Below are 14,508 nucleotides of genomic sequence, written 5' to 3' on the forward strand. Positions count from 1 at the left end.
GTTAAAATGTCAAAGTCAAAGTGAAGTATCAAATCCATTCAGATCCCTGCGATGGTGATGATTTTCTTTCGCTCGAATAGTAAGGATCCGTTTCCGAAGAATCCCCAGGTAATTGCATTTAAGATTTTCAATTGTTAACTGAAAATCATCATTGAAAAATAATGAGAGTCATAGATCAGATAGTCACTATTTTTCAGTACTGAATGTGAGACTTTGTCATCGTAAAAGTATCTTAGTTATTAGTCAATTTAGAGCAAATGCTACTATGTTTTTGTATTTCTTACAAAGCTTCCGGTATTTTATAAAAATTTTCCGTTGTACTATTTTGTGCTGTATCTACTGTCTATCCTATTGCTCAAAACTATTATTCTAATGATCTTATTTCTGTATCTTTTTAGAAATGATTTATCTTTAAAAAATTTGGAGATAACGTAGCAGAATGAGTGCCGATATTGATGATGAACTGCTCTTCGAGGTGATGAACGATTTAGCTAGCAGTGAAGATTTATCCTCTCTGCCAGGTGACGATTACAGTAATTTTCCTTGCAAACCACCCGATGAAATCATTCCTGAAGCTATATCTGATGAAGCCATTTCTCAAGTTATTTCCGATGAAAAAATTATACCTGATCTTGCCCCCCCCAATAACACAAATGAAGATGTAAAGGCAAAGGCAAACCAAACAATAATTATAATTCCCACCATGTCTCTTACTGGCAATGTCAGTTATGTGCTCATCGTAAAGAAGGGCGGGGACTCAAACAACGCGGGAGAACTAATTGTCACGCGGACGGAAAGTATTCCGGCAGATTTGGGGGATCAGCTTTGTAGAAATATTGCCACTGAAGAAGTTCAAATAACTGATGAGAGCGAAGTGGTCAGTTTTGAGTATAGTCCAATACTTGGGGAAGGTGAGATAATGGAGGAGGGCGACATGCCAGATATCTGCCCAATAGTCACAAATGTTCCACCATTTGAGGAAACTTCAAATATCCAAGATAAAGCAATCTTTAATGAAAGTCCTGCAGTTGAATATAAGCCCACGATTATTACAGCAGATCAAATCGACCCAAATAACATTCATGTGAGTCATTTCCTTGACTTGGAAAAACCCCCGGAAAGAAAGGGCGTTTGGTACGCCTGCGATCAATGTGATTACACTTCAAAAAAGAAGAGTTTGACTGTTCGACACATTCGGACGCACTCAGGAAACGGAGCGCACATCTGCCACTTGTGTCAGAGGGCCTTCAAGACGGCCACCTCCCTGAGTGGACATCTCATTGTCCACTCGGGCACCAAGCCTAACACCTGCAAGTATTGCCCCAGCACCTTCATCACCTCCGGGGAGCTCACCAGACACATTCGATATAGACACAACGAGGATAAACTGCACAAGTGCGAGTATTGCGACTACGCTTCCCTGGAACTGTGCAAAGTGAAGCGCCACGCTGCCCAACACTCCACCGGGCTTACTTTCAAGTGCGGATATTGCTCGTACGCTGCACTCAATAAAAACAAACTCAAATATCACTTGCGAATACACACTACAAATAAACCTTTTAAGCTGTTTGAATGTCGTGTTTGCAATTTGGGCAGTTTGACTTGGCAAGAGCTTAACAAGCACAAAACAATGCACATTGCTAACTACTGTCCCAAATACCCCTGTAAAGTATGCGCCATCAGCTTCAGCTCTAGGGGAGATTTGAATGCCCATATACAGCAGATGCACTTCTCTCCGCAGCTGTTGAAGTGTACCCTGTGTGAGGAAACTTTCCCGGATCTTCACACTTATAAAGTGCACTTCAGCATTCATGGAAAAAATAATTCTTTGAAGTGTGATAAATGCCAATTCTCCACCAGTTCTCTTCGCTATCTACAGAACCACCAAATCTTGCACGATGATCAGGAACTTTACACCTGCGAAGAGTGTTCCCAGAGTTTCCCGGAGATGTTTTTGTTGAACAGGCACCGAAAAAGAAGTCATAAAAATAGTGATGCCCCTTCCAGTCTCGGGGCTAACCACAAATGCTCCAAATGCGGGAGACAGTTTCTTCAAATGGAGCACTACCTTAATCACATGACCATACATACATCTCTCGCAGAATCTCACCCTGAATTGTTTTTGTCAAAGAAGGCACATAAAAAAGAAGAAACAGTATCTCCCGTCTGGGAGATATAAATCATCCTTCATTGTCTTTTGAGACAGGTAAACAGTCAGGAAAGTCAAAAAGAGCTTAAAATTTTCGTATGAGATTTTCTCGGAGAATGAAATAAAACCAAAGATATCTAGTCATCTATCAAATGTCTTAGATAATAAGAATGTATAATATACATTATAAATTTAGTGAAAGATTGAAAAATATCATCAGAAACCCATAATTATTCAGAAAATATATCAAGAAAAATAAGTGTTAGTTGTAATATTAACATATTATATCATGTGGGGTTGTGCCAAATGAGGATAGGAGACTGCGCAAAGAGATATTAAGACTGGAGAGGAAGGATGGAAAGAGGGTGAAAGTGGGATGAAGATGGATGGTAAGGCTTTTCCCGTCCAGGACTGGGATTGCAATTCAATGAATGAAGTATTAAATACATTTTTATAAAGAATGCTATATCAATTTTATTCTACAGTATTTCATGAATGTATGTTATTATATAATAATAATTATTATAAATATATACTTGAAAATTATATGAGTGTTGTAATATAACATATTGTTTTTCTTTTAGAATAGTAAATGTTTAAGAATTGTCAGGGTTGATGCTAGAAGTGTCTATGCTAGTCCCAGCGAAAGATATATATACAGGGTGTATCGGCACGTACCCGACAAACTTTAACCAGCTATTCCTTAGCATATTTGGAGTAAAAAATCTTATGTGCACTTTGCTGTCCGGTAGGGTTTTTTTTTAATAAAAAATTTATTATTCATATTTTCACCACAAGTCACCACTGTTTTATCCTTTGTCAAAGTTTGAAAACCCATCTGGCAATATTTTATTCGAATTCCGTTGAATAATGTACGTGTGTACCTATATTGGCGCGCTTTTACAATCACAACGAAATGGCACTGCACCATTCGTCTCATTTTTAACTATTATTATTTAGTGTGTGCGAAAGAGCGAAGACGCTTTTCGACATACTTGCTTATAACAGCTGTTGAACACGAAAAGCAATGCCAATGACAGTGATGGAGTGTGGAAATTTTTAATTTTTTTGTTTTTATTTGAAAATAAAATGCTACCGGACAGCAAAGTGCCTATAGCATTTTTTACTCCAAATGTGCTAAGGAATAGCTGGTTAAAGTTTGTCGGGTTAGTGACGATACACCCTGTATATAGATATATATATATATATATATATATATTTTTTTTTAAACAAGACGCGTCAGAAGGAAGAGGACGAGCGTCGATGATGTCCATACGAGCTCTCGCTGGGAAAAATATTTATAAGATAAGGTCTAATTGTAAATGATTTCAGAAACCAATTTTTTTAGCAAAATGTCCTGATTTACAAAATTGAGATTGTAGTATTTTCTATCTTTTTTGTTTTCATACAAGACGTGTGAGAAGCAAGATTTTTATGAACGGCTTTTGGGATGATCGTCGATGACGTGTATATAATATCTGCCTGGGACTAGTATACTTTATTGAGATAAATTGAATCACCTGAAATAGGCACTCCGATGGCGATGGGGATGGCTTGAGAGCACTGAACGAAGCCCCACGTCCTGGCAAAGTTTCTGGATCTCACTCTCTCGTAGGTGTACATCTTCAGGGAATAGTGGTATCCTCCACAGAAGATACCTAGGGATAAACAAAATGGTTGATACAAATAAACAGTTTCAGATGTTTTAATATATACATAGAAGATACATGATGACTGCATAGTTTTCTAATTGGTAAACATAAAGTAGGGTTAACTTTTTATTGGCTTGGTAGTAAAGATTTCATTTAACCTCAAATCGGATTTGAATTTGAGTAGGTCTTTATGACTTATTTAAGTACCTACGTGTAATGATATTAACCTAATATTATTATGTACATGTGCATATTAATGTATTTTATGTCCCGCCTTAATGGGAAGAAGAGATAGTAGGGAAACCAGGTTGTGGAATCAAGAGACATTGCTAAACACCCAATGACAACTTTACTGAACTTCAAAATGGCATCGTTCTATTATTAAAGGAGTTTTTTTAATTGAATGCGAATACCGCAAATTGTAGTACAAGTGAGAAACTGATGAATCTACATCACATTTGAAGCCGATTTTGAGGTATAACTCAGAAAGTTTTTTTATAATCCTTTAATAGTTGTTGGAAAAAAAGTAAATATGTAAAAAAAAACCGAAATGTTCAGGACCAAAAAAAAATTTTTGGTTTCTCTGTGTTGATGAACAAGTTTCCCGCTTGTATTATGAGTTCTCGGACAGTGTATATTTATTTTTAATTAATTGATTATTATGAAACAAGACAAAGAAATGTCTTCAGACAGTGGGACTATTCCTTTTAGATTCATCAAAAGAATCACAATAATTAGCATGATGGGCCTGAATCAATAGCTACAGGTTCTTACAGAATCTATGAAGACTGTCTTCGTACCAATTATAATTATCTATAATCTCTAAATAGTACATATAACACAAAGTCGCTATCCGCATATGTCATTTATAGAATTTCTTCCAGAAGTATGATATATATAAATATGTGCTTATTATATTTATAGAAAGTCAATGTTTTGTAATTTGAGTGGTAAAAAATAAATTTTCGGGTGCTTACATTGCTAAAGCTGGCTAAACCTTATGAGATACATCAAAATAATCTACTACAGAATTGTATATTTTAAAAAGGCCTACAGAAAAGTCTACCACGGCACATGTCTATCTCCTAAGGATAACCCCCAGCAACGCCGGGTGAACGTTAGCTAGTAATGGTATATAATTTTCTGTTCAAACTTACCGTATATCCATGCAAACATCACATAACCATGGTAGTTGCCGTGCACAGCTGTGAAGGCGAGGATAGATAGTCCGCACATGAACACGGCAGCCTGGCAGAGGTATTGGCGACCGATCCGGCATTCTGGAGAAGACTTCACAACCAACAGACCAAAAGCGGCACAACCGGTTGTCCAGGCCAGACCCAGGTAGGCCTGCAGCAGTACTACGGCTTCTCCCAATCCTGAACAACAAAATATGTCAACATTAGACGGATATATTTGAAGGGTGCATGGCATTAACAGGCTCATTGCATTTATTTTTATTTTTGTGATTAAATTGCCTATTTGTTCTACAAAAAAAGTGCCATCTTGAGACTTTCCACGGAACCAAGGAGGAGTGGAGAGGAGAGATGAGACCCTCTTGCCTTATGGGGCCTTCGGGGAATCAACGGGGAGTGGAGAGGAGAGTTGAGACCTGGGAAGACACATTGTGGAACCAGAGAACATAGCGTAATGACAACCCCGATGAACTTTAATGAGGATGAGGATGAGAATGAGGTAAAATGGGAAATAGCACAATGGGCCTCTGGTCTAAGTGCTCACAGGAACTATATGTAAACTGTTTCTGGTCTATAAATAAATAATATTGTTAATAAGATATAATATTGGTAAAAAATAAACATAATACAATGGCATAGCAAAATAGTGTAATGTAGTATATTTAAGTGTTTCTATGCCTGGCTGAACAAACTGGCTTTTGAATTTAGTGTAGGAGTTTAAAAATAATATTATTTATGGAGTGTACAAATAATATATTTTCTTCAGTACTAGGATGTGGCAACATTAGAAATATAAATTGGTTTGAATTAATGAAGTATGATATACCTTCTCCTCTTTGTACCTACCTGACGGATAAGGTTGTGAAAAATCACCTCGAAGGAAGCTGTGATTGTAAATACATAAACATTCTTTGGTTTAAATGCTATTTTCTGTGTTGAAAAATAGTACATGTTCTTAGTGGGTTGAGTAATTACTGGATACAGAGATAAGTGGCTTACTGAAAGAGATTATAATGATATTGTTCCCCCAGAATATAGTAATTAGTCAATGCCCAGAACCTTTTATGTATTATGGTGTTGGAAGGTAAAAGCTCTAATCTTTGTAGAAAATGCAAAGATTATGTTGCCAATGTTAGCGATGGGCCATGACTCATTTTATTAAGAGTAGGAGTTACTGTACCAGCTCAACATTTTCGTAAAACTCAAAGAGCTGACTCAATTGAACGGGGGCTGCGAGCTCAGAGCGCATGAGCAATGAGCATACTGTGCTCGCCCGATACGATTCAGCATAAGCTTATTAATGTAATTACCCGTACCTGGTACCATGATAAAAATAAGATGCTAGGTAGTTACTAAGTGTATGTAAATATATCAAGGTCCAGATGTCGAACTGTCAGACATCTTCACATCTCTAATAAGAATTAATACTTGGATAATTTTGAAAAAAAAGATATACCATTCAATCGAGCCATGGTACGGTTTACCGTGAGTTGTACAAATACGGCTTATCAAAAAAAGCGCTAGCTGAATTGTGTGACTCGTTCATAAAGGACTCATCGCTGGCTGAAATGTTTCAGGGAACATGCTGTCTAACCGGGAGATCCATTAGACCATTAGACTTTATTATAAGAAAAGAACCGTTTATAGGTTAGGAGTAGGATCCAAGCCGGCCGTAGGAGTAGCAGCTTGCCACACCAATAGATGCAGGAAATGTGAAGAGGATGAAGAGACTCCAATTCACCTATGGTGCCAATGTCCTGCCCTGTTGGGAACTAGGCTCAGATACCTGGGGAGACATACAGTAGAACCAGAAGACATAGCCACATACCCAATGACAACCCTGGTGAACTTTATTAAAGGGACTGGGTTGTTGTTAAAGGATTGAGGTAAAATGGGAGATAGCACAATGGGCCTATGGCATTATGTGTAAACCGACTCCGCTTTAAAAAAAAAAAAATAGGTTAGGAGTAATAATATGGGAGATTGGGCCCAAGAGCTCACGGAGATCATCGCAAGAAACTTGGTGATTTAGCCATAATCTGCAAAGAAGTAACCATTCGGTTGATATGTAGAAAGATTTAAATTAAATTAATTAGCCAGTCTATTATCAGTAAGAGCCACTTAAACTCTTTCCTAACTTTTTTAGTGTTGTGACCCACAAAAGCGAAACATATAGTAAATAAACCTTACGACCCCCTCACTACAGATATATTTTTAAGTTTAACAAAGTTTTTTTTACAATACTGAGATTTTACTTGAGATTCACAATCACCTTACGACCTCTGTGGTCGAGGGGCAAGTCTCTCGACTAGGAATCCAAAGATCGCTGGTTCAAATCCCGGCGTGTGAAAGTAAATTTTATTTGATAAATTTGTGTTATTTCACAATTTATTCACTTAAAATAAAATATAGTATACTTGCAGCACGTTCCAGAGTGGAAGATACTATCAGTATCGCCCTGGTGTAAGACCACCACTCAGAATTGAAACGTTACTTGAAATGGCAATGGCCGTGAATAGCCAGGTTCCTCAGATTCCTCTTCCCCATCTCCTTCCTCTCCCCACTACCATCAGCCCCACAAATTACACCAATTGGGGATGTCATAGTCTCACAGTCGCCAGACGGTTGGAATAAATGAAAAAAAAACTGAACTGTCTCGTTAAGTAATGAATTAACTGGAACACTTCTTTAATTATTGGGAATGTAACACTCGATTATAATTTGAAATTCATTATTTAATAAAAGGATAATTTTTTTGTATATGTGACTTAGTGGGCGCCCGCGTTGTGTTTAAACGCAGCTGTTTTGGAACAGCTGAAAACGCCAAACTGTGTACAAACACGCACTGTGGCTGGCGTTTTTAAAACCACTGCATTCATTCGCAGTGCGTGTGCCCACTTTCACCAGATTAAGACCCCCCCCCTTAAAAAACGATGATCCAAACAACAACATTACAAGTGAAATCATGATGGATACCAACCTTCTTCCTCAGCCTGATGAGCCAGATAAAATATGGGAGTGTTAATTCCAAAAGCTGATATCCCAGTTGATAGCAGTAGGATCCTGACGGTCTTGGACTTGAGCGTGGAGAAGTCAAAGAAGGGGGGACTCTCATCGATCTTGGTCTTGTCTTTGATCTTCCTTTTGATCTTGTTCTGGTTCTTGAGGTGTAAGATGGCCCTCCGCTGGGGGTGGTAGAGCGAGGCGGAGCGGTAGAAGGTGCCGAGGATGAAGGTAAGGAAGACGACTCCTGTGACGGCTTGCAGGCCCAGTCTCCAGCCGATGGCACTGAAAACATGGTATTCATTTCTCAGACTTATATAGAGACAATATATTATTAAATTCAGATCAGTTGTTTGAACCGACTTCACATTTGACATAGACCCATTTAACATTGTCACATTTGACACTGTCTCATTTGACTTTGTCACATTTGACTTTGTCACATTTGAATTTGTCACATTTCAAATTTGTCACATTTGATTTTGTTACATTTGACATTGTCACATTTGACTTTGTCACACTTGACTTTGTCACATTTGACTTGTCACATTTGACTTTGTCACATTTGACTTTGTCACATTTGACTTTGTCACACTTGACTTTGTCACATTTGACTTGTCACATTTGACTTTGTCACATTTGACTTTGTCACATTTGACTTTGTCACACTTGACTTTGTCACATTTGACATTTTCATCTAACATTGGCTTATCTGACATTGTCACATTTGATAACAAACGATAATTTCAGTTCAGTTTCAGCATTTGATTAATATTTTGGCATAGCAGCATGCCTATTATACCTATCTTATACTGCGCAAAAACCGTTTCAGTCAGATTACTAATAATCTTCAAAACAGCCCGTGTGTAAAAATAATAATATACTTACGAAATAGCCCCCTTGATGAAGGCACTCATGACCGCAATGCCCAGCCCGCTGCCGGACACCACGAACACCTCCACCAGCTCCCGCTTGCGCTTGAAGTACTGCGCTACCATCAGCGTGGCGCAGTCCCGGGCCAGGCCTACGCCAACCCCGACCACGGCACCTAAACAACATAAACAAACATCACTTAATTGACTATAATGTGTATGGACTTAGTTAGACACTGAGAAAAAGTTTTTTGAAAATTAAACTACCCAAAATAAAAGACGAAGAGAAGTGAATATCAGTGTGTTAACGTGATAACGTTTTTATAAAGCCTCCCATTCTGAGGTCCCGCAAAAGTTAATGATGAAACACTTTTGCTGTCGCCAAATATTTCAATGTATCTTGTGGCCCAAGGGTTGTGACACCAAGTGGAGTTAATATTCTAAAATAGACTATTGTCCGTTGCTTCTTAGTGCGCTGACGTTATCGTGCGCTTACGTCATAGAGCGGGGATGGGGGTCAGATGATAGGATCCTTTAAATCTACTCCGCGCCAACAAAGAATCAGCCGTACCACCGCATAGGAAAGGATTACATGATGGTGCTGAACAGAAATACATTGATTTTCCTCATAAATTATACACATTGTCGAACTAAAGACGTTTTCACGCAAAAATGTAACGGAAATGCAGACATACTATCCACCCCAATTTAAAAAAAAAAAGAGAATTTATTTAAATAGGTAATTTATCATTTGTCAATGTATTTACACAAAAAAAATAATTGTATATCCTAAGTATGTTACCCTACATTTTAATGTTTCGACGCTTTCTACAAAATGTTCAAATGCCAAAGAGATTTAGTACTAATTCGTTCTATAGTGGGTTGGATGTCTTCTATTAAATGGTTGGGGAGGTATTTCGTGGATTCAACGCGTTCTATGAAATATGAAAACAATGTTGCGACTGCATACATTATACATTATTTATTAAGTTATTATTTTTTTGTTTATTTGTAGGAAAACTAGATTTTAGTAAATTGTGGGTAGGATGCTTTCTGCATAACTACGTCCATATTAGAGTATATACCTTTCTGTTATACGACCAACATTACGTCACCACTATAGATAATAAAGAAGGGAGATGGGCCATGAACCATTACCTGGGTAATTTACCCATTATACTACGGCAAATCGCTGTTGTTCCCACAAAACCATCAAATATATAACCTTAATTGATTCCGCCGTATTGCAGATTGGTTATAGCTCGGCGACAGTCGGCAGTCTTCCATGCCATATCTCGCTTCATTTCTATTATTTGGCCGCAATATACGAGTCGGGGTGACGACCTAAAGAGAACTGCGGCGAGTCACAAAAAATCGTCAAAACTGGATATATTAAGAGAGGATTACTAGTATGTTCCAATCTAGACGCTAGAGCTAAAAGGCACACGAGGAAGAAGAATAAACTAATCCCGAAACTAAATACAACTGCCCTGATGATGGACGCTGCAAGTCTGTCTGAAACGTTGGCTAAAGAAGGAGGAAGTGTAACTCGGCTTAGTAATTTTGGCAGTCAAAATCTCACATCATATATTATACAGACATGAGAGGTTAACAAATTGTTGATATGAATATTCAATATTACTGTATCTCCGGGCTATGGAATAGCATACTTCGGGGAGGCACAAACATTCTTTTAAAGTAAGTATTATGTATAATCGCAGCATAAAATGAGGTATCTTACCTAATTGCTTAAAAATGGGACTAGTAATTTCTATTCGTAAATCACGACCAAAAAACGAAATAAAAAATTTCGGACCTATTACCCTTCTTAATACTTTATCAAATATTCTGGAAAAAGCTATTAAAGAACAGCTTGATCATAACCTAGAAACAAATTATCTACTCCCGAAAAACCAGCACGGCTTTATCAAGAACAGAAACACACAAATCGCAATAAGAGACTGTATTAATACTAAGCTTGACTCTAAGAACAAATTAATTTCAATATACCTTGACTTATGTAAAGCTTTCGATACAATATCTCACGAGATTCTTTTTAAGAATCTTACTAAATTCGACATTACTGGAAACGAACATAACATAATGAAAAGTTTTATGACGAAGAGAACAAGTCAACAATCGAAAAGAGAACAATCAACGACGTAAAACGTGAACACTTCTCGATCAGTTACGGGGTAGCCCAGGGTAGTGTTCTAGGTCCCCTTTTGTTTCTTTTCTAAATCAATGATCTTTGCGAACTAATTACAGAAAATAATACTGTGACATTTGTTGATGATACCGTAATACTTTGTCAAGCTGGTACACGGCTCAAGACATTTATTAAAGCTGAAAAAGTCTTGCCATCAAACAACTTAACCAAAAATACTAACCATGAAAAAAAAAGATATTTATGACACACAGTACAATACATAGAAGTCCACCTCCTCGAATCTTTGTTCTGAAAATACATGACTGCTCATAACCTTTCTCAAGATGCCATTAAAAATGTTAAACAAACCAAATATCTTGGCGTCATATTTGATGAAAACCTCCGATGGACTGACCATATTAACTCATTAATACAAACTTAATTAAATTATGTACCTCTTAAAAAAAATGTTAATAAACTTCCCACGCACAATACTAAGGTCAAAGGTAAATTGAAGTAACTTTAAGACTGATACAATTTGTAAGTTGGTAACAATTAAATTAAAGTTTTACTATATTTTGTATTATGCGTGTATCTTTTTCCGCTTTTATTCTCAATTTTTTCTACTTCATATCACGAATCGCTCCTGAGACAGTCTTAAGAAAATTATTAATATTTGCTAGCATTTTAGTACCAATAAAATGCAAAACATCGATACGCTTACCCCATGGGAGACAGTAACGACAAAAAACAAGAAAAAATTCAATTTCCGATTTAAAATATGCAAATACTCTGGTAACTCTTTCCGTGGGAGAATCGTGGAACCGTCTCTTCGCTATCGCATGCAATGTCAGTGGTCAGTGTCTAATTTCCGTAAGAACGGGTTTCCAACAAAAACTTTAATATGTTTCTGAACTTCTGGGAAATACTGTAGTCACATATACCATTTTGCAATTATGCATCTAATGTAATGCTTCATAACTGGATAAAGGTTTTCCACAACCGGTAGTTCTCTGAAAATCCGCAGAGTGATAATACTGCACCTACATATTTATATAAGCCAACATTAACGCCTTTATGACTTTGAGTAGGTGTCTAATAATTACCACAAAGTTATTCCTTCAGGTAATAAACTTGGCGAGGAAAACAGAGTGCTTTTTTACATACTTGATGTCTGTGTCTTTGGTATTATTTGTTTCGACCGTAATAATAAAAACAGAATAAGGAGAACCTGTATTATTTCTATCTCCACGAATAGACAGCTCTGCAGCAGAATTCAACTTTGAGACGTGTGGCTTTATGCCGCATTTACAAAATAAGTAACAAATGTAAATAAAACTCTTCTAAAACAAAATAGTTGTTTTGTTATGTTAATTTGGGTTGGGTTAGGTTAGGTTAGATTAGTTTTCACTTTTATGTTTTGTCAAGAAACCGGAACAAACACATCCTATTGAAGAAGCATTCACTCACCATAGCTGAAGAACAGCTGATGAAACTGCGAGGCGAATGAGGTGAAGAGGCAGCCCAGTGCAGCCACGAGGCCGCCCATGACCGCCGTGACTCTGGTAGACTTGCGCAGGCAGCATGCCACCGTCACCGGGGAGATGAGTAGCGCCACAGCCGTTGAAAGTGCTCCCAACCACCCTGCAAATAAAGATGCTTGAATGTTCTGGCTTTGATACAAGATATTTTGTCGTCAACATAAAGCTGACAAAATTATGTAATGTGCTTTCGATGATAGTTTTAAGATTTGTTTTACCATCAGCATAAACATGATAATATTATTTAATATGCTTTTCGATGATAGTATTATAAATATTCCCTTGAATTCCCTGAATTAAGACTTATGAAAAGTAACAACAGAAGTGGACCCAACTGGGAGCCTTTAAGTAACCTGTTATTTTAATTAACATCAATTATGTTTAATAACATATAAAATATTTGTTGTTACATTGATAAAATTGGGATGGCTATTCCCACAATTTATTTAAGATTTTTTAAACCTTTCTCAACCAGTGTCGATCAGAATCGAACATTTTTTCGAAAATTAATAATTTTTTTTCTGTCAAAATAGTAAATTTACTATTTTATAAAATTGATGAAATCGATTTCTCTTTAATACACAATAAATGAAGAATACAAATTAGACACAAGGAGCTTACGCTAAACGCCGAAATGTAATTGTTTAAGTACATTCTAATATTTATTTATTAATTATTATTATGTGCATCTATATAAAAAGGTTTACATATATTTTTTGGTTTTGCTGTCTCACTAGGAAATCCTGTGTCGAGACAGACTAGTTAACAAATATTTTATAATATTAAAATAAAGTATATTATTCAATAAAGAAAAAATATTTGACATAAATTTTCAGATTGGTAGGTAGTGGTAACAATAATGAGATAGAGGATTATATTTGGGTGAGGTGACTAATTATTGCACGACCTTTTTCGATGATCCATTGCTTGATCAGTATTTTGTATTTGTTAATATTATTCGATTGTCTTGTTTTTTCAGGTAGGTTATTGTATATTAGACGCAATGTATTTGAAATTTCTCTGACCAAATGTTGTGTTTTTTTTAGGTGTTTATATATCGATGGATTTTTTGTTGTATTTTTTAAAAACAACATTAAAGTAACATAAAATTACACAGCAGTTTTTTTAAATGCACATTTTCATGGTAAAAATATTTTTGAAGATTTGCACACGTAAAAACCGCCAAGGGATTTTACCTCGGATGACGTCACACAGTTGTCAGTCTCGTCCGAGAGGAATATGGGATAGTAAACTACGAGTACTGCTACATTATTAGGAATCTCTTCAAATTATGTGTAATCCGGTTAAAAACAGGACTGTAGGCCCTTAACGAATGAAGTAGTAGGTTTCATAGTAAAATACGAATATATATTCACAATGTCGGAAACGTGTTACTAAAAATCCTAGGATTTTCGCATTTCGTCAATAGGTATAACAAGGCAAATGCCAACCAATAATTTGAAGAGATTCTTAATAAATTAGCAATTCTCATTTTTCTACGTGCAAATGTACACATAAAATATGTCGGTAGTAGCAGCTTATCTATTAGTAGGTACATTTTTTATAACTCCGTTATGAACTGAATCCGTTATAAAAAGATATATTCAAGCATCTAATTATTTGTTAATATCAAATCCTCTGACAGAATATTGAGACCCACCTGACGGTTTTTGATAATCATAAAAAATCGCATTGTGTTCTTTGTATAGGAGATGAATAGATTAATCGAGTCTTTCTACTATCAATAAGAATTTAAAGCGATAATGAAATACCGATCTAAAATCGCTTCCCGAAGAAATGCAATCATAATTTTAATTTAATCTTATACACTATGTATATATCATTCTATGAAATTGAGTCTAACAAAAAAATAGTATTTTTTTTATAACAAGGTGTCGGTCGTTTTAAGGTAGTGATGGACATAATGAGATTAAAATTGTAGATTT

At 36.3% G+C, this 14,508-nt stretch overlaps 2 protein-coding genes across 4 annotated transcripts in view; one reads left to right on the forward strand and one right to left on the reverse strand.

Moving 5' to 3' along the window:
- LOC149419742 (monocarboxylate transporter 12-like) overlaps positions 1-14,508 on the reverse strand; it is a 109,136-nt gene that overhangs the window by 3,230 nt on the left and 91,398 nt on the right. For all 3 annotated transcript variants that reach the window (XM_089637247.1, XM_089637245.1, XM_089637246.1), the window contains exons 4-8: positions 12,492-12,665; positions 8,889-9,048; positions 7,978-8,285; positions 4,959-5,180; positions 3,670-3,807 (exon numbers count right to left, since the gene is read on the reverse strand). In XM_089637247.1, the coding sequence (XP_089493373.1) occupies positions 3,670-3,807; positions 4,959-5,180; positions 7,978-8,285; positions 8,889-9,048; positions 12,492-12,665 (1,002 nt within the window). The remainder of the gene's footprint in view (positions 1-3,669; positions 3,808-4,958; positions 5,181-7,977; positions 8,286-8,888; positions 9,049-12,491; positions 12,666-14,508) is intronic.
- LOC149419743 (uncharacterized) lies at positions 15-2,643 on the forward strand. The gene is made up of 2 exons (XM_089637008.1): positions 15-108; positions 399-2,643. The coding sequence occupies exon 2, from the start codon at positions 440-442 to the stop codon at positions 2,177-2,179; it is 1,740 nt and encodes a 579-aa protein (XP_089493134.1). The 5' UTR covers positions 15-108; positions 399-439; the 3' UTR covers positions 2,180-2,643.

This window comes from Hesperophylax consimilis, chromosome 11, assembly GCF_061612785.1.
Source record: "Hesperophylax consimilis isolate HC1 chromosome 11, BYU_Hcon_1.0, whole genome shotgun sequence".
NCBI classification, from domain to species: domain Eukaryota; kingdom Metazoa; phylum Arthropoda; class Insecta; order Trichoptera; family Limnephilidae; genus Hesperophylax; species Hesperophylax consimilis.